Below are 20,905 nucleotides of genomic sequence, written 5' to 3' on the forward strand. Positions count from 1 at the left end.
TTCCAAATAACATGAAGGATTTTACACTTAGAACAAAAGACGACCACTCAAGCGAAAGCTCAAGTGATGATGACCTTGAACTCATAACAACAAAGGTTAAAAAGTCTATAAAAAAATAAAAATGAACTTAAAAAGAAGAGGTTGCCAAAGAAGAAGAAGACACTCAAGATGACTTAGGAAAAATCGAGTACATCCGAAGATGAGGAGGAAACTAATAAAGACAAAGTGGTGAACTATGCCTTGGCAGCTCAAGACAATGAGGTAACTGACTCACCCGAAACCTCTTTACCTTACAATGAAATTACTTGAGTTGTTTGATGATTTTAAATTAGTTTGTAAAAAATAAAAAATATAAAAAAAAAACATGCTTCTCTTTCTAGTGATTTAAAAAAAAATTAAAAATTTAAGCATGACAATTGCATGTTAACTCCTAGCACTAAAATATGAAGAGTTAGATTCACTTCAAAAGAAAAATGCATTACTACAATAAACAAAATGATTTTGATAAAAAATGCTTTATGTTTAATGATACATAATAATATAATGATGTAATAAAAATATTAAAAGGTTTGGTATCATGCTTGAAGATCTTATATTATGCATGATGATTTGAAGTAATAATGATTTTTTTAATTTATGATTTATTTGTAGCATCCCTCGTTTCAAAATTTTCATATAAGTTTCTAATTATAATGTAAGTAGCCATTTTAAATTCTATAGAAGAACCTAAATATAAATCTAAGAACCTATTTATAAAATATAGGGACCTGTTTGAAAAAAAATCCGAGGACCTATTTATAAATCCTGTGGACCTAATCGTAAATATAAATAATACAATGAGTAAACTATAAAATACACAAAATAACAAATCCCACCGCCTGAGCCATCTTCATTCTTGAGGAACCTGAGAAGGTAACTTGTGTTGGAGAAGAGAGGAAGAGAGAAAGAAGAAGAAAAAGAGAAGAAGAAGAGGAGAAACTTGGGACTTTGGGGATTTTTGCTCAAATCTTCTCATTTGGGGTCAAAAGTCTCAAAGATAAGTGTTCTAACCATATCCTACAGAAATATTAGTCTTTTTTCTCATATTAATTCTGAATAATTCGATAGATTTTAGCTTAAAACTTGATATTTCTCTTGTTAAATACAAAACCATAAATCTGAAATTTTTTAATAAACTAACCTCTATACATTGTTTTAGACAATAACTATTAGCACCAAGTTTGGATTTAGGTGAAACCTAATTTATTTGAAATTAGACTCTTAGACGATTCTTTTGAAACTGAGATTGAAAGATTTGGACACCGAATACCTTCCATAACTTCTATTTCAATTAACCCTACAGATTCTGCAAAACAGGGACCATAACTTCTGATCTTTGGATACTAAACTACTTATAAGTCCTAGTTGGAAACTCTGATTTGTGCAAAACTAATTTTGCTAGAAACTAGACTCATAAATCTTTCTTTTAATATCTGGATTGAAAGATTTAAAGTCTAAATGCCTGCTCAGTTATCTATTGAAACTGACCATATGAATTCTGCAAAACAGAGATTTTATTTTTTTACCTTTAGTTACCAAATTATTTGTAACTCTTTGTTAAAAACTTCAATTCGTATGAAAGTTATTTTATCTGAAAGTAGAATGAAGTATCTGCCCAATGATATCTTTTTTGAGTAAATTGGAGCACAATTGATAGATTGAATTATTTATTCAATGTGCCTCTCAAATTCTGTCAGAATCGAACTTTGGTCGATTTCACATATTTTTGTTTCATTCTCTTTAAAAATTGATTTCATCCAATATTCTTGCAACAATTATGTTATATGTGTTTGCTTAGACTTGTATCGTATTGTTTCGTATGGGCACATGTATGTTTCGTTGATCCGCATGTGCTTCCGATATGTGCCAAAATCCTTGTATGCTCTTGCCTTTATTTCCTTTCAAATTTGAATGCAATTGTGAAAGATTATGTTTGCATTGTATTGACTCATAAAGGCACATGTACATTTTGTTAGGATCAAGAGCGGCACTAAGAGGGGGGGTGAATTAGTGCAGCGAAAAACTTTTACGATTCTGACGAAAATGGTTTCAATTCAATCAGTTTCGGAGAGAAGTTGAACTTAAAAGCTTTCGTAAAAGTGCAAGAGAAGAGTAAGGAGGTTTGGAATAAAGTAAATTGTACAAATGAAAAGCAAACCGAAATTTAGAGTAGTTCGGTCAAGGTGACCTACATCCACTTTTGGATTCCTCCTCCGACGAGGTCACCGGCGTCTACTATAGGCCTTTCTTCAATAGTTGAAGATCTAACACCTCTTTACAGTATTTTCTCCTTCTCCCGAGTTTAGGAGACAACCCTTACAAGTCTCACTTTCCTTTCTTGGATGGTTACAAAGCTAAGAGATGAAGGAGGAGAACTCTAACTTTACAACACTTTTATGACTCAAGAATTCAAGATTAAGCCAATATTTTCATGCCCTTTCATGCAGAAAAGGGTGGGATTTTTATAGGCTCCAATGGCTTCAAAATTGGACCCAAAAAGTATCACATCCCCAGAATCTGGGGTACTGGTGGTATCACCGCCGTTACTGGGCAGTACTACTGTCGCTGATCTGACACTAGGCAGTACCACCGCTGAACAGGGGCAGTTCCACTATTGGCAGCATTGCTGTCGATGGTACCACCGCCCAGTCTGGGCGGTACCATCACCTAGAAAACATGGGGCATTGCTTTTCAAGCGGTGCCACCGCCGGCCATGTTTTTAAGGGCTGAATTGGGTGCTCAATTCAACCCAATTTAGCCCTATTAAGGGCCCAATTGGTCCCAAATTAAGTTAGTGGGATTACCTCTTAATCCTAGCTTAATTTACACTCTAACTACGATATCTAAGATATGATTACAATGCTATTTGTTCCGGTGCATCAATTGCTCTTCCGGTGAGCTTCCAGTGTACTTCCGGTGAACATCCAACGAACTCTCAGCAATGTTCCGATGGACTCCCAACAAGCTCTTGGACTTTACGACGATCTTCGTGGCGAGTTCCGATGAGATTCTTTGGCAAGCTCCTGGACTTCTCGGTTGGTTCCGACAGAACTTCCGACAAACGTCCAGACTTCCGTCGAATTCTCAAACTCCTAATGAGATCTCGATCTTGACTTCGACACAAACCCTACTTTATGTCTTACTACTATTGTAGTTAATCCTAGACACTTTTCTCAATATATAGATTAGATCAAACAATTTATAATTGACTTCATCATCAAAATCCAAGATTCAACACATTTTGTTGTTCTGTATGTGCTTCCGATATGTGCTAATTTTATTGTTCATATTGTCCTTTTGTACTCTGGTGTTTGTGGCATACTATGAACCTTTACAAGAAATGGTAAAGAAAGTTATGCCTAGAGCCCATGATGCTTTATCGTCCCCCTCTAACTTCACCCAAACATGGGTGGATGGAGCTCCTAGACGTAGGAGACTTATATATGGTGGTCATCCAGAAATGGATGAACCATATTTTGTCTGTGATCCTGTTGCACCTTTTTTGTGTTTGATATGATATCTAGAGTTTTGGTTATATGTTTATGTATGTGCTTTAGATAAGAATGAAATGAATGCAATGTCAAATACGACATTTAAACTTCTATTTCTTAATTGTTCTTTGATATGCTCTGAAATGGTTCATATGCCGTTGATATGCTCCAAGATATTTTATATGTCTTTGATATATTCTAAAATGCTTCTTATGCTTCTGAAATGTTTATGCGCTATTGATACGCTTTGAAATATTTCATATACCATTGATATGTTTCAAAATATTTTATTTATCATTGATATACTCCGAAATATTTCATATGCTTTTGATATGCTCCAATTACTCTTTATTCGATTTGTTATGAACCAAATATGCTTGATTGAAATGACATTTATGATTATGTATCTAATGAGATTACATCTATGAATTTTTATATTCTGCCTTACACTTTGATACCTTATTTGTTTGAAAACTTTTCACTTTTACCATTGATATGTTAGTTGCTTGCTGAGCTTTATATACTCATCCATTATTATATAAAATTTTCAAGATAGTTTGTCACTCGCTTAAATGTTAAAATTGGGTTGAGGTAGTGGAAAGCTAAAAGATTTTGGGCAGAGTTTTCTTAGTAGATTTGTTTTTATTATATAAGTACACACTATGTTTAATGAAATGCTGACAATAAATCCAAACTTATGGGTTTTGTAAAAGTTTAAAGGACCTCTCATGTTTAGGATTCTGAAATATTAAGTTTAATTCATGTAATGATATGAACTTGTGGTAAACATTGGTTTTATAATTGTATAGATTCCCACACTTATGGATTTATGTTGCGGTTATTATTTTGGTTAGTTGGCTTCAGATTTTATGAATCATCGAGCGATATGTTATATGATTATAAACTACATAGGTTTTATATATCGTTAGATGTTTGAATGTTTTTAGTATCCATAAATGTTAGTTTAGATCCTTGATTGATTTGTGATGAAATTTTAATATTATCGATTTCTTGGGTATGACAGAAGTGGTATCAAAGCATGATTTGAGGATGACTAAGACCTTTTTGTTGATATGTTAGAGGCTTAATACATCATGAGGTTTTGTAACTTATGTAAAGTGATTAATAAAAAAAATTTCTCTTTTGATATTTTAGGAAGCAAGGATGACGAGGCCATTGGGTTCTCCTGTTAGATCTATTGCTGATCAGTTAAGTGGGATTATGCAAACTCTTAAGACTATGACTCATGTGATGCAATAACAAGTCCAAAAAGGAAGAAATGATGGAGTGAGAATATCAAACCAGACTGGGTTGGGAATTGAACAGTTTAAGAAGCTTAGTCCTCCCAACTTTAGTATTGAGCCCGATCCAATAGTATCAGAATAGTGGATGATACGAATAGAGAAAATATTTTATGTCTTAAACTGCTCTAATGATTAGAAGGTTTCTTTGGCTACCTTTATGTTGAAAGGATAGGCTGAACACTAGTGGAAAACAATGGAGATGATTTATGAAGTTAGACACAAGCCAATCACTTGGAAGGTATTCGTAGAAAAGTTCAATGATAAATATTTCACAGATTTTATTAGAGAGCAAAAAGAATTGTAGTTCTTAAATCTTATCCAAGGAAACATGATGGTAGTAATATATGAATCTAAATTCACTGAGCTCTCTATATTTGCCACACAAAAGACCGGTGATGAATATAAAAAAGCAAAGAGGTTTGAAATGGGACTAAGGCCAATAATAGGAAGTCGAATATCAGTCTTAAAACACCAAGCATATGTTAACGTGGTAGAAAGAGCTTTGATAATTAAAAGAGACTTGAAGGAAATTTAAGAAATCAAGAGTAAGAATAATAAGGATAAATTTACCAGCATAAGAAAGAGAGGAAATGAATATGAAGCTAGTAATAAGAGGGTCAAGACATTTAGATTTGAGAAAGGGAAACCACTGCAGAGGACTCAGTCATGTGCAAAATATGAATTAAATCATGAAACAAGTCAGTGTTTTCGGGTGACTAGAGCTTGTTTTGCTTGTGGGAAGTTGGATCATCAAATAAAAGATTGCCCTATGAAGAAGAAAAAGAAAAAGAAAGAGTCACTATCTCCTAGACCATCAATCCATGCTAGAGTATATGCTATCACTAAACAAGATTCCAGAGCTTCTAAATTAGTAGTTGAAGGTATTCTTCATGTTTCTAAAAGAAATGCAAAAGTTTTGTTTGATCTTGGTTCCAACTTATCTTTTGTTTCATAATACTTTGCTTGTCACTTATGCATTCAACCTAGACATCCAGATTATATATTATATGTAATAATTGCTGTTGGGGATTATTTGACAACAAACTTGGTTTATCCATCTTGTTTGATTTCTATCGGAGAACATAAACTCCTTGCTGATTTGATTCTCTTAGAGATCCATGATTTTGATATTATACTTGGCATAGATTAATTATCTTCCTATCACACTAGTATTGATTGCTATATAAAAATAATTACTTTCTGCATACCAGATTAGCCTATAATTTACTTTGAAGTTATTAGGCATGATTTACCTCCTTGCTTGATCAGCATTTCAAGCTCATCGTCTTATGTAGAAGAGTTGTTTTTGTTATATTGTGTATGTAAAGGAGCATTCAGATCAAGAAACTCACATAAATGAAATTTCGGTAATCAAAGAGTTCCCTGATGTATCTACAACTCTACTTGGTGATTTAATTATCTACAACTCTACTTGTTCACTATGTTTACGAACGTTTTTAAATTAAACATATTTTCGATACAATTTCATCGAACAAAATTTCAAACCAACATTTTTACAAAAGTACTAATTCACCCCGGTATCGAAACGATCTGAACAACCTTATGTCTCGTAACAGCATATCACGAAAACACATGATTCTCATTAAAATTGTTCACGGATTAAGAAAAAGTTAGAAAGAAATAATGAAAGAAAGAAAAATAAGAAGTGAATGCACTTCTCAACTTCTTTTAGCAATCCTACATTCGGAACATAGCAAAATTGTTACAAGACAACATTACCAGGGCATCAATTATTTGTACTGGCAACTGAATCAGCTAACATAAGGCACTAATAATGGAATAGAAATGGTTTCAATTCAAACAAGTCCTGGTTAGTGAATGGCAGGCTACCAGCTACAGCCAAGAGGATAATCTGGTATTACCTCCTCTCAAGATTGGATTGGAATGCACATGCATTCATATAAGCAAAATGCCCATAGGTGTCGCACTAGATGGAAAGGTGCAATCGAAAATCAGTGAAGGCGATGCTTTAAAACAAGAAAATCAACCTTCTCCAGGACTAGGTGTAAGTTGTTTCACAGAAGACTTCTTGTTCAACCATAAAATCACCATCTCTAGCCTCCAACAACACATTCATGATGCTTTCCTGCATTGCCTATAAAAATAAAAGTGAACACAACTAAGATGGAAGTGTTGAACAATTCTGAAAGATTGAATCTAATAGCTAATAACAAGATAAACTAAATATTTACTCAGAACTTCCAGGTACTCAAGCTCTAGCAGAATCTAAGGCTATCTGTTTGACGCTTCTACAGGAAGCTAAGAGGGGTCATCACAAAAGTGATATTCAATAGAAGCCAAATCATTACCAAGGGAAATTCTGAGTGTCCGTTACACCCAGTAACAGACAACTATTGATCACAGAAGAATATCTGCGCCAATTCCCTGAGTTGCTACCTTGGTATTAAATACATAAAGAAAATTTAAGAATACAATATGAATTACAGCACAGTATTTAGCCTAAGTTGCAAATGGAAAATCAACATTACATTTCAATTCACAATAGATAACAAATTCTACAAAACTTACCAGAATGACTACTTCATGATTGTTTGGCACTAATGAGAATGGAAGAGTTCCCAAGTGAACAGATATGATTACCTTAGGCACCTCAAGTTCTCTGACAACAGGTACAAGTACTTGCTGCTTATCTCTAGCTTCTGGGTATTGATCCATGGACTTGACCCTTGCAAGGGCTGTCTGCAGCCAGCTTAAGATTGTTTTCTTCCATAGTCATCCTTATGGGCCTTTGCATGGTCTGTCTCTCTGATGGTGCCTCTGCTCGAAAACCATGCAATGTATGTAGCTTTTGCCTCCACAACAATATAGTTTTCTCCACATTCCTACTGACATTTTTTTATTGAGAAAACAAGATTAAACATAGACAGGAACTAAAGATAAGGAAAGATAATGACATTTAGATATTTACCGGCAACAAAATACTGCCAAGTGATGGACTGTCCATCCATGCATATCTGTGAAATTAACATCGACACTTGTGACTACAATTAGTTTTATAGTCCAAGCATAATCCAGAGCTACCACTAGATGAACACATCCTGTCCATTCTCATCTAATAAGATGACGAGGATACCAACGGCTAGTTTCTAAAGAAGCCAACTCATGAAATAATTCAAATGACTGTTTTCTGTATGAGGGGAAAAGTCCTCATTGATTTCCTTGAGCAGAGTAGAAGTTTCACAATCAGCTTCCATGGTGATAATAATAAATTTTACCCTAATAAGTTTTCTCTGTAAGGTTTTGGTTCCTAGATTTTGGTAGTCAAGTGGTTCCCAAAATAGTAACTTGTCTATCCACACAGAAAGAAGCATTACATTTGCACTGCAACTATAGAATTTGGAAATCTTCATCAGAGTGAGAGTCACTTGTCCGAATTTAAATTCTCACAATTCACTACAAGAAAACCTATTGGAACAGGTGTCAGATAATGGAACCCTTCCAGATTTATGTGGAGGAGATTGACACTGAAAAGTTCCATCAGCTAGAAGCTCTGCTAATATAAAATATCCCAGCAATTGAAACCTGCCACATAGACGCGATAGTGCTGAAATGATGGTTCAAAATTAGAAAAGAACAACTATGTTAATCTGATTCCATCAAGAAGACTAATCTGCTTCAGAAATACACAAAAAGAATATTAATACTGCACACCATAGTCTCCAAGCCAGCATACACATAATTTGGAGAGAAACCAGTAGGCTGTACAACAGGTCTTAGGAAAGTGTGGGACTCCTTGCATATGGATCTACATGACTGTAGTTTGACATGATTGGATCTTCAATGACATTTTCACTTCCAATGACATTCCAGACGATTCCAGAATTGGATCTCATATGCATCAACTTCACCAAAGTCTTTGCTCATCCACCTTAAGAAGCCATCATATTTCTTTATTCTGTGTTAGAGTAGTTGAATGATGGATGTTTCACAAGAGCAGTGCAATCGATACTATCCTCCATAAATGTGATATTTTCAAATTCAATATTTGACATATCAAGTGAATTAATGTCAGCATTAGAAATCTTCAATGCAGAACTTTTCTGAATGATATAATCATTTCTTCAGCTACAGTCTATTAATGAGAGCTACAACAGCAAAGAAAACCTCTCCAAACAAACGAAAAGGGAAATGCTGATATACCACGAAGACATCTACAAGATTTCCATATTCAGCAATGTTTCCTACACACACTTTGTCAAACACCAACAAGTTCAACGAAATATTAAATAATGATGATTTATTTTCTTTTAGCAATGGTGGCTAGATGTTAGAATATTAATTTGGCACATTAGAGGGGCTGATTGGTATTGAAAAGGGAAGTTAACCAAATCAAAACATGTGTTTGACTGGATGTCCAACAAAGTTGGTGTATAAAGTATTAAAGCATTCTAGCATATTCTATCACTACGAAAGCAAGGCGAGGGATTACCACAAGAAGGCCACTCTCATGAATAAGAGCCAAAAACATGGTAGCCATTCATGATGTGCTTCCAGAAGAAACAAACTAAATTAGCGCAGCAATGACAAATTTGTGGTGGTTTAGACTGGTACAGGCTTAGAATGTAAATCCCAAATTAAACAATTTTCAGCATGTTAACTAGTCAGAAATATCCTGTTTACTAATTAGTTGTGTCCTACAAGTTAACACTCAATTTTGTGCAATAAAAGCAAAAAGACAATATTCAAAGAAAAAAGAAGACAGAATTCAAAGAGAAAAAGGAGATGCAATATCGACAGAACTCTGGACCAATGATTCTTTTTTAACACAAATGTTTCACTAAGCAGAAAAAATAAGCAATGCAAACAATAAAAAGCTCATTTTAAGAAGCTATGATTTAATACAGCATATAATGTAGAAAAACAGCAAATGAAAACATCATACAGTTCTAAGCATGAAATCAAAAGCACAATATGTTATTTAACTCTGATGGTTGGTAAGAGATTTATGGATGGCAAAGATGGGAGAATAAGGTTAAAATGCCAAGAATTCCAGGAATCTTTAGCCATAGTTAACAAAGCTGTCGACATCCCAAATATTAGCTAAGATGATGTATTTGAGAAAATCAAGGCACAGGAAAGTATAAAAGTCAATCACCTACATTATTAAGCTCAAGTGAAAATATAGTCATTCAACATTTGTCTTATCTCTCGGCAAGATCAACCTGCTCTATTTAGCATTTTAGTTCTGGCCTACAATGAAGTAAAATGTAGCCACATATAAATATATACAGTACCTGCAAAGTACTTTTCCTGTGAACGGGTGACGTTATCCATGGTGCTGAGATCATCTGCATATAGGACCCAAGTATCAAAGATTGAAGTCTTAGATTGTCGTCCATGGTGGCAACCTGTGATCCCCAAGTATTAAAGATCATCTGGAAGCCTTTTGCACATTGTTTCAGGATTTCATCCCAGGATGTTAGATCAAACAAATTTCTGGACCTGCTAAATCCAAGGTCTGCTACATCTAGAAATTAAGTTGTATCCTCTTGAGCACTCGAATTATTTTCAGCAGCTTGAATTCCAGGGAAATCAACTGGAAAATTTTAAGCAAGGAGTATTTGAATCAATAAAACATATTTCAGTTTAAGTTCCAAAACCAATTGGAAACATGGAAAAAACATCTCACATAGGCTATCTACAGAAGGAATGGTTACATAAGGGCCAAAGAGTTGAACAGCCATCAGTCATCAATCATCATGCTGCCACATCTCAGCGACAGGGTGGTATCGGGAACTTGTTTGATAAATATCTGCTGCATCAAATTTCGCTTCATGTATGCTGAAATACAAGTTGCACGATTGTATATAATTAGAGAATTATACTGTTAATATGATGCACAGCGGATAATAATGTAGCAAAAGCTTGTACCTGATTCAGCATCTTCATACTCTGAAGTGTGTGCACTACTGGGGCTATCAGTATCCATGGTTTGTGAAGGTGGTTGACCCTGACTAGTGGCAGAATTAGAAGTGAAAAGATTATCCATTTGGGTGACTTGCACAACTTCTTCAACATCTTTAGTATAGCTGAGACTTGGTTTATCCTGAAGATATGGCAATCAATAGTTTCAGGTTCATTACAAATTTACAATTTAAAAAAAAGCAAGCATCAAATGAAGGTATAAGATAATAAGATGATCTTTTTAACAAGTATCTCTGAGTATAATCAACAAAAAATTTCCAGGTAACTTTGGGCCACTAAGAAGCAGTCAAATACAGTTATGTACAAAAAGTATGTTGCATATCAAAACAAGATATTCTTTTTATTTTACACAAGCCAAATAATAGCTGTAATATGATAAGGACATCACAAGGATAATATAAAATTAAAGCAAAGAACCAAAAGAATTAGTAGAGGAACATGCTCAACATAAGTTACTTACAATTCCACGGCAGCCTAGAACTTTGGAACAGAAGTCACATCTCATGAAGGCAAAACAAGAAAAGTCAAGACCAATCATTTATGCATAAAATTTCATTACAACATCAACATACCAATAAGATAATAAATTCAAGGTTTCTAAAGTTAGTTAAGATGAAAAAAAAATCAATCCACTTTGGCTGATAATTCCTAATTGTATAGGTAGGACAACTCAAACTAATTGATGCCAGTATGGTCAGAATTAAATGATCTGTTTCTTTCCATGTCAATCATATTGTTGATCATGGTCAATAGCAGAATATTATGACCAATTCTGAGAAACCTCAACCAAGAATTTTGGCTGATTCCTAGATGATTCTGATTTATGGCCAATCCTAGGGTCTTCTGGTCAATACTGATGCAGTTTAGCCAATGTTGACTGACTCAATATAGTCTAATAGATCCTAATCAATTAACTGATCCTGTCCAATCTCAAACTCATCCTAGTATGAACAAATACAGAATAATATTAATCCGATAATCTAAAATCAATATATTTCTCTCATAAATCTACTTTCAAGTATGTCCATATCAGGTGAAACATATCAAGCTGACAACATACCGATATTCGGTATACAGATATCAATATCAATATAGGGAAATGACTGTCCCAGCTTATGTGTTAACCCAGTTAAGATTATTCGGATTATAATCAAACATAATCAGACTGGTTCCATCCATTTTTTTTCAAGAAAAGGGCTTGTCTCATCTCTTCTTAGGGTTTCACGATGTAATTCCTAACCCATAGCTCCATCATGATTCTAGTTGAGTGACCTTGCACCTTTGACCTCATGCAATACATCCCTTTTTCTCTCACTAGTCCTTCCTCTCTCCTCTTTCTAGCAGCATTTTCATCCTTCTGCCTCCATGGTTGCAGATGTCAAACCACTGAGGTCAAATGGAGGATGTAGTAGGAGAGATATGGTCTCAAGAATTGTTCAAGTATTCTACTTAGACTTGCCTTGGTGTTCCTAAATTCTTCAGGCATGCTCATAACAGTCCATCAGTTAACATAGAAATATACGAGAAGCATTCATCTGTGCAAAAATCTTATGGCAAAACAAAGATCCTCCATAACATATTACAAAAGTGAATATGAAGCTAATCAAGACAATAATGCAGAAAATTAATATATGTCATTATTAACTAACATAAGTAAACAATAGAAAAAAACAGTGATCACGAGTAACTTTCATGACATTCTGACACAGGAAAAATAATAACCACAAGAGGCACCATATATACTAACTGCAACATTGAATAAACATGATACTAAAGATAAAAGAGGTCAATGCAATTAGTTAAAAAGCAAGATTAATTACAACCTTGACTTCACGATAATGTACAAGAACAATGTGCATGAGCTCCCTGCAACAAAAGACAAATCAATAAATATTTAGCATAGTCTAATATCAAAGTATAATAATTTCAAAATATATAAGCTCATCTGCATTAAATGACTCTCCATTAAGGTTACAAAAATAAGAAATGAAAGTAATGCAAAAAGCCACAATTATAAAATTAACAACTTTTTGCAGATAAGCACGAGTCAAAACCTGTGTTCTTTTGGAAACTGAACCATTTAATAATTATGAACATTGATGCTTATGTTGTCTATTTTGTTTCCAGAATTTTTTCTTCTCCTGTTATCAACAACTAAGCTTTCATGGGAGAAGAGTAATTGATAAAAGAAATAATGTCGTAGCCTAGGTAAATAATAAAAATGCATAGAAAACAAACTTGGTTCCCTTCACCAACTAGCATTTAGGATAATTAGGCATTTCCATTTTTCCAAGACTAAACAACAAGAAGCAAGTGAAGAGCATATTCATCCAATGGAATGTAAAATATGACAGCTAGACATGCTATTTTAAAGGGTTTCCATAAATGCAGGAGGAAACTATTGGCCTCAATAATGTTAACAGTGGGTACTCAGCATACAAATAAATTAACATCATTATAATTTGTTTGGAAGTCTAAAACTAAGAGTCCCAAACCATTTACACAGTAGAATATAGATACATGTCCAAGAAAAGACTAGCATTGGTCACTTACAGCATTTAGAAAACCACAAAACACTGGTAAAGTTTCTATGTTTATATTAGGTACTTAAATGGCAAATGTAACCTTGTATAAATACAAATAAAGAAGGTACATATAAAGTTCACAACAATGAAGTTCATTAACTGAATCTTTCACAAACAATTGTTCAGTTTATAATAACGACTTCATTGTTATTCATACGCCTCCATTCTTAAAACAAAATGAACTTGTTATAGTAAAGTATGCATCATCATATCCTCCAAGCTCAATCTAAGGTGCATAGCATCAACATGTAAATGAATTAGCAAAATAATATGAAAAAGAAAAGGTCATGATATATTTTAGACATGATGGCATTAATAATATCCATTTTGGGTCCAACAGACCTAGCAGTTGTCCTATTAACAACATATAAACCATGTTATAAGTAGTCACAAAAAATAGAGTGACAGTTACATTTTAGAAATACTTCCAGAATCAACAAAGCATGAGTATGATAAAACTCAACCAACAGAAGTTGTTGCATTGTGGAAGGAGGTATAGAATATGAATCATGATTTCTGTTTTGTAACCTATAAATATGAGAGAATATTCAGAACCTACTCATCCAACATCCAATAACTCCGTCTTTGAAATTTTTCGTTCTCCTCACCATGAGCATAGTAACAATGGAGCATATCCACACTTCCAACCTGAAATCATGAACTTCAGTTTGGTTAGATTTTGAAATATTGACTTAGAAAATAGCAAATAAAAATTTAAGGTGGCAACTATATAAACCATCCAACTGATTTGACACCTTCTAGTGAAGTATTTGAACTTAACACAAAGGCACTGTCAGGCAACAACATGTACATGCATCCAAATTTAGTCACACCAAAGATGCAGTAATATATGCAGATACATGTATCAAATGAACTACATTACAATAAAAATAAAATGTTTTCTTTTCCTTACAATAGCTACCAAGTAAGGCTTCCCAATTCCCTAGTGGCAACTACACCAAATTGTCATCAACATGAACAGTCACTTTGTAAAATGAAAGAATACCAGAAGAAAAGTGACCTAATTTGCTTCCCAGATAGAAAAGAATAACTCGGTTGTGTTGCTTCAACGTCCGGAAACAATCACAGTAGTCAACAGACCCAACCCGAGAAGCAGATCAAATTCTCTCATAATATCTTAATGAGGAAATGGAGGCGATGGAGCATGCTCTCACCCTTTTCCATCTTTCTATCGGGACTTTCTTTTCTAGTAATTCATGATGTGCAGAATTGTCTATTCCAAAAAGAAGTAACTTGAAGAGATATAAGCACTTCCATCGCTAGATATCTATCAAGAATTTGTTGAAACTAAACTATGTTTATGCAACTTTCTTCAATTCCTCCTAAATGTTCTGAACAAATTAATAGTATCTTTTGTTTCATATAATAATAATATGAGGATGAACATTGATACAATAGTAAGGTTGCTTCTTTGTATCTTGGGTGATTTGAGTTTTGAGTCATGAAAACAACCCCTCTTTAGGGAAAAGTTGCATATATTGATCACATTTGCTTCTTTGTAACTTGAGTGATCAAGTTGTGAGTCATAAAAATAACCTCTCTTTAGGATAAAGTTGCATATATTGATCCTTCTTCCTATACCCTTTATTAATGGAAACCTCATGCAACAGATTATATAGTGTATGAATCATATCTACCAAGGTCTGCAATTTCGTACCGTACCGAAGTTTCGACGTTCGCTCAGTACGGTAAGAAACTGTATACCGAGCAGTATACTGTTCGGTATACCGCTCGGTATATATATATAATATATAATATATATATATATATTATATATATAATATATATCGTTCTCTCTTCTCCCAAGCGAGGCGACGTCGCCTCGTTTATTTAAATAAATATATATATAATCCGAAAAAGGTGATGTCACATCGCCTCGGCAACATCGCCGAACGTCGCCTTTTTCTAATATATATATATATATATATATATATATTATTTTATTACTTTTTTTTCGTTCCGCCCGGTAGCAGGCGATCCGCATACCAGTATGCCGTCGGACCGGTACATACCGCCCATACCGGGCAGTATCATTTGGTATTGCCTACCTTGATATTATCTACCATGTTAAAGTTTAGCCTTTATATATACGGAAAAGCTATTTAGATGAACCAATTTAACCTACTCACGTGCTTCATGTGTGGACCCCAAAAATCATGATGTGATAGGCAACATCATCACCTAATGTATATCCATTCATTCACTAAAGAGCATGCTTTTCTAAGGGACTACATGTTTTTGAAAACATAATTTCAGGAAATTTACCTAATAGTGTTTTAGTTAAAATCAAAAGAATAAGTTTATCAACTACTCTGTAAACAAAGCATGGAAAGATGTGCCATCACCAGTTTCACTTACTTTTAGCCTTTCATGAGCTTCTTTCACAGTCTTCCCATCCTTTTTCTTTCTCCAGTTATGACCATCCTTCCTAAAGTACCTTAACACCTTTCGATCGAAGAGAAACAAAGAACCACCTGAAGCAAAGAAAAAACATGACAAAATTATCCAATACAGAAATGTTACAGAAAACACGGTAGACCTGTGCTTAGCCTTTCGAGTTAAACAGTAATGGTAATATCCATCTCCAGCATTAACATACAGCTCATTTAAAACCTACCGATAAGTTTTATGATGAATAAGCTTATAAATAACTTAGAATCAAGTTTGTCCAATCTAACAACTGAATACTTGAAATAGAGAGGCAAAAGATAAAGAAAAGACTCTACATTTTCTGTATTCAGTTTTGGAATGACAATAATATTTGTACATATCTTGGCACAAATCATTTAGTTATTTTGGTATCTATCTAGTTACATACAAGTAGGGAAGAACAAAAACGCATTCATGTTATAGATTTTTATCCATACAAAATCAATAGACGCATTTCTTAAACATGATTAACAAGTTCAAAACCTATTGTTCAAGCAATCTCAAAATTCAAGTAACAGTATATTCAAAATAGACTGTCCAAGCAATCTCAAAATTCAATTAATGATACAGTTCATAAACTGTCATTAGATGTAAAAGGTTATAGACTAAAGTAAACAATAAATAAGTGTGTCACTAACAAAAGTTGCATGAGATCATACTGGGAGGTCTATTTGGTGGCTCTGGTGCAATATGAAATTTTCTGTGGTTTTGAAGTATTTCACAAATTTCGGCAGGACGTAACCATCGATCTTGTGCTTCCACAAGTATCTGCTCAATATCTGTATTTTCATAATAAGAACATATTATCAGCAGATTAAAGAAAAGAAACGGAATTTAATAATCCTCAAGAGGATGGAAGTAATTCATTTGGTCACCCAAACACAAGCCAATAGAATATATTGATCCATAGTATGCGTGAAGAATTAAATCTTAAGTACCAATACCTTACAGGTCTACTCTCAAACCAATACAATATGTCAATACAATACACTATTGTACAGTATATCACTGGAAAAATAAAAATTGAATCAGTCAAATAGTTTGGTAGAGTCTATAGCATAGGCTGGTAGGGTCAGTATCCTATGATGCTTGAATCCATGCTATGAAATGTTTCTTAAGTTATTGACTTTTTAAGCATATTAAAATTCGATGCAGAGTAGAAAGAGCTAAAGAAATCTTTGGGACATAATCAAGTGATTGGTACTCAAAATAAATCATTGCACAGTAATAAAAGTAAACATGACCAAGCATAGCATGCCCACAGAAGAAAGAAGATGAAAAATGGATAAGATATCATAAGGAAGTTTGAGAACTTGTACAAATAAATAATCATCTAAATCATAAGACTGCATCATCTAATGAATGGCCATTTTAGCCCATAGAAACTCTCTTATATATATGTGAAAGGATAGACCAAGTCACAATTCTTCCAGAAGTAAGGAATGTAAACAAAATGGATATTCTATTACTTTGAATGTCATCCTCAAAAAATGAAATCCTCATGATGGTATCATGACTATAACAAATAAAAGCAACACTAGTTGAGCAAGCATGATAACCTAAAAGCTGCCCACAGATAATTCCAAAGCAACAAGGTGAGCAAGTATATAAGATGGTTGTTCAATCTTTTGGGATAAGCAATTAATGCTGTTAGAAGTAATGACCATACAGTAACAATGACTAAAAAATGGACATTTGATATGTGTTATGATATTCCTCTATGCATTAGAGCCTAAAAAATTGTGCACAGCTATAATCCAGGAGGTATTTTGCATAACAACCCAATATAAAGTGGGATATATCCAAAAGTAATCCATGAGGCAGGTTTAGGTATTATCAAATTCTTCTAGAACTACATCCAGATAAAAAATCTGTGCTTCAAAAATGAACCAAAGAAAGATCATATGTCCAAACTTCTAATTCTATTTACGGACTTCTTTAACAAGATTATTTAGATGCAACATGACACTGTTCAGAAACAATAATAAATATGCTTTGATATTTCCTACAAATACGAAAATTTCTCGCCCACCAAGAAGAAAGATAGAAGAGAGTGCAACATGGTCTATAAATGTTAGCTAGTAGTAACCTAAACAAACTTGAAAACCTTAACATAAATGAATAGCATGCCTTGGTATTACAGTAAATTTAGTCCAACATAACCTGATATTGGTTCAAATCAAGAAAAGAGTTTTCCCATTATTCCCCAATGTATATGGGTATTTCGATAAATGTAGTACCTAATGATGTAATCTTTATTGGTTGAAATCAAGAAAAGAGTTTCTCCATTGTATATGGATATATTGAGCATGATTAGCCCTTCCCAGTCTCCAAAAGGCAGATGGTTCATAACTACCTTTTGATACAAGTAATAGACTGCCAGAGCAACTTCCAGTTTTAGTTTAACACAGAACCTGGCCCTATCAAGAAATTTAAAACTTGGCAAAAATTCTAAGGAGAAAAAAAGCATCCATATTTTGACAACATTGGAACTCTTTATTAATTTCATAATATGTTCAATCCTGTCATCCATACTATTTATAGCTATATCAGCCACCAAAAACTCAATGATTTAATTTGAGTTGTCCCTTCTTGATTTTCAATATAGTAAGTAAATGTGAAGTATATGTGATGTTCCTTATAGTTACCACCCCATCATATATTAAGCAATTTCAACTCTTCCAGCTTACCACTGTTATAACAGGCCAGGCTTTGAATTAATATAAAAAATACATTGTCAATAAGAAATTTCCCATTATACTAGAAGATAATGTTCATGATGTTTGATAAACACAGAAAAAAGAATTCACATATCGTTATATGTTTCATCAATCACTCATTTCCTCCTTTTGCAAATACCTAATTGTGCACCGTAACTATCTGAACAGTCTCCAAAGTTTAATACAACACAGAACTAGCTATTATTAAGTCATTGCAGTCTCATATTTGTTTCATAAGCACTAATATACCCAAATAGAGAAATTGCAAATATAAAAGAAATCAAAGTATTCACTTTAACAACCCGTTTCATGAATCTGGATGTGATTTGGTTCATCCACATCAATCACATCTCACGATGTATAGAACAAAACAACATCAAAAGCATGTCAAACAGTTGTGGTTGATAAACAAAAGAAACGTATATCTAACCACAGAAACCAATCAACATGCACTCAAACGAGATAGCGAAGGCACCAGTAAACCTTACTAGAGCCAAAATACCAAAATCAAGAAATCACAACCAAGCATCAAGGCAATCAATAAGCTAAATTTCATTCATCATACTCCGAGAAATGGAAAGAGAAACAAAAGAATAAAGAAGGAGCAGATAACTACATACCTAACGGAGGAATCGATCCACTCCGCCCGGCGCCCGCCATCGATCACCCCCAACGCAACAATTCACTTCACTGAAGCCGGACTCGTTCTTCAAAACCCTAGATCCTCATCAGAACCGATCGACAAGTTCCAAAAACGTAAGTACCAAAGCACGAACGATTCCCGTCCGATTTCCAACCTAAATAGCGGGAACCGATCGAAGGAATCTTCCTGGAAGATCTCGGGCTAGGGTTCGTAATCAATCGAAATATATGATTGTTTAAGGGGAAAGAGGAGATTGGTAGAGACAAAAGAGCGAACGTTCGAGGAAGAAGAGGGAGAGAAGAGATGGGGCGAGTCGAGCCGCCGAGTTGGAAATGGGACGAGGATGAAAATATTAGAAGGAGACGACCATTAACGACGGTAGATCGGAACAAGGAGGCGCCTATGTTTATTACGGCATCGATTTCACGGAAATGCCCCTCGCCGTGGATGCAGCCATACCGGACGCGTCGTTACGGGATAAAAAAAAAAAAAAACTGTGCAACCCGCCACTAACTGCTTCATGGTTGGGTAAAACAGTGTCCCCCATAGATGAGCCCCGCACCAATCGGTACACGTGTCGATAGGCCAAAGAGCGATGGCGATGGGCGGACAGTCTATTGCGCGAACGTACGTGTATAAATGTACGCGTAGGGGGGGAGGAGGTGGTGGCAATTACGTTAGAGACGGTTTTCCGTTACGGTAATCAACCACGTTGCAAGTAGCAGCTTCCCGGCGATGTTGAGATCCGCTCCAATTTACGTGGAGGACTGCAACATTTCAACTGCCCATCTCGGCTGTCCATATTTTCTGTCGTCAAAGATCATCCGTCCGTTCAGCATCGTCAGTTTATCGATCGGTACCCTAATTGAGTTGGAGTTGGACAATTTAGGAGTTAGTCGAGACCAAACCTATGCAGAACATTGGAGTAATTATAATTGTCGATTGGTGTCTAATCGAAGGAGTTCATCTGTCCTTGTCCGTTACATATGCTCATCATTGGACACTCACCGGGATCCAGCTCATAGATTGGGCTCACGAACAAATTTGATTTGGATGCTTTCATCTCACACTTCACCTCCATGATTTGATGATTTAGCTTCATGGATAATTGATTGGGTGTTGATTTAGTAGTTGCCCTCCAAATGTTGGGTCAAATGCTGCAAAAATTGGGTGAAGTAGTGAGGCTGACACAAGACTTAAAATACCAAACATTTTCCATGCACGAGCATGCGAACGTTCAACGTCCAAATTTATTAATGTGATGGAGACTGCACAACCAAATCAAAAATGGGGCGAGAGTGAATAATTTAGAAGGTGATTGGTAGTCAGCATTCAATTTTTGTGCATCTTCCGACATCACAATCATGTTTAAGAATTCAAATGTAGCTGGCCTATTAAAGACCTGATGTGAAGGGAAAAAGAAGACTCTGAAAAATTAGAATTCAGTTATTATAGAAATGATTCACGTAACTTTAATTTTTGGTAAGGGATGACGCGTGGATGAAAAATACTCTGATTACTCCTAAGGTTTTCTCAGGTAAATTAAGAATATCCGAGAGTAAATTTTTTTTAATGATTTGTGTGAAATAATATACAACGAGATTTGAGTTTAATTTGTAAGTTAATTAAGAGATAATTTAATATTTTATATTTTAATATTCAAATGTTATAGAGAATTAAATTTTCTTTTTCATAGTGGTCGTAG

General features: G+C 34.5%; 1 protein-coding gene across 6 annotated transcripts; it reads right to left on the reverse strand.

Moving 5' to 3' along the window:
- Nucleotides 1-6,479: 6,479 nt before the first annotated feature.
- On the reverse strand, nucleotides 6,480-19,563 carry LOC135674064 (calmodulin-binding transcription activator 2-like). 6 transcript variants are annotated; one of them, XM_065183507.1, is made up of 11 exons: nucleotides 19,178-19,563; nucleotides 16,497-16,616; nucleotides 15,766-15,881; nucleotides 13,946-14,034; nucleotides 12,625-12,667; nucleotides 10,748-10,922; nucleotides 10,506-10,657; nucleotides 10,111-10,412; nucleotides 7,785-8,398; nucleotides 7,457-7,701; nucleotides 6,480-6,950 (listed from the first exon to the last, which is right to left on the reverse strand). In XM_065183507.1, exons 1-7 carry the CDS (start codon nucleotides 19,215-19,217, stop codon nucleotides 10,560-10,562), a joined length of 681 nt encoding a protein of 226 aa, XP_065039579.1. In that variant the 5' UTR covers nucleotides 19,218-19,563; the 3' UTR covers nucleotides 6,480-6,950; nucleotides 7,457-7,701; nucleotides 7,785-8,398; nucleotides 10,111-10,412; nucleotides 10,506-10,559. The 6 variants fall into 6 exon arrangements, with proteins under 6 accessions (XP_065039579.1, XP_065039580.1, XP_065039582.1 ...); XM_065183508.1 differs by having other exon boundaries at nucleotides 7,785-8,420; XM_065183510.1 differs by lacking the exon at nucleotides 7,785-8,398 and having other exon boundaries at nucleotides 7,457-7,698.
- Between the last annotated feature and the right edge of the window lie 1,342 nt (nucleotides 19,564-20,905).

This window comes from Musa acuminata, chromosome BXJ1-5 (assembly GCF_036884655.1).
Source record: "Musa acuminata AAA Group cultivar baxijiao chromosome BXJ1-5, Cavendish_Baxijiao_AAA, whole genome shotgun sequence".
Lineage (NCBI taxonomy): Eukaryota > Viridiplantae > Streptophyta > Magnoliopsida > Zingiberales > Musaceae > Musa > Musa acuminata.

Excerpts from the sequence above, each read along its gene's own strand:
- LOC135674064 (XM_065183510.1), bottom strand. The coding sequence starts at position 19,217 with ATGGCGGGCGCCGGGCGGAGTGGATCGATTCCTCCGTTAG. Across the intron at positions 14,035-15,765 it reads AAGCTCATGAAAGGCTAAAA|GTTGGAAGTGTGGATATGCT; the intron begins GTAAGTGAAACT and ends TCATGATTTCAG. Across the intron at positions 12,668-13,945 it reads AGTTATTGGATGTTGGATGA|GGAGCTCATGCACATTGTTC; the intron begins GTAGGTTCTGAA and ends CTTTTGTTGCAG.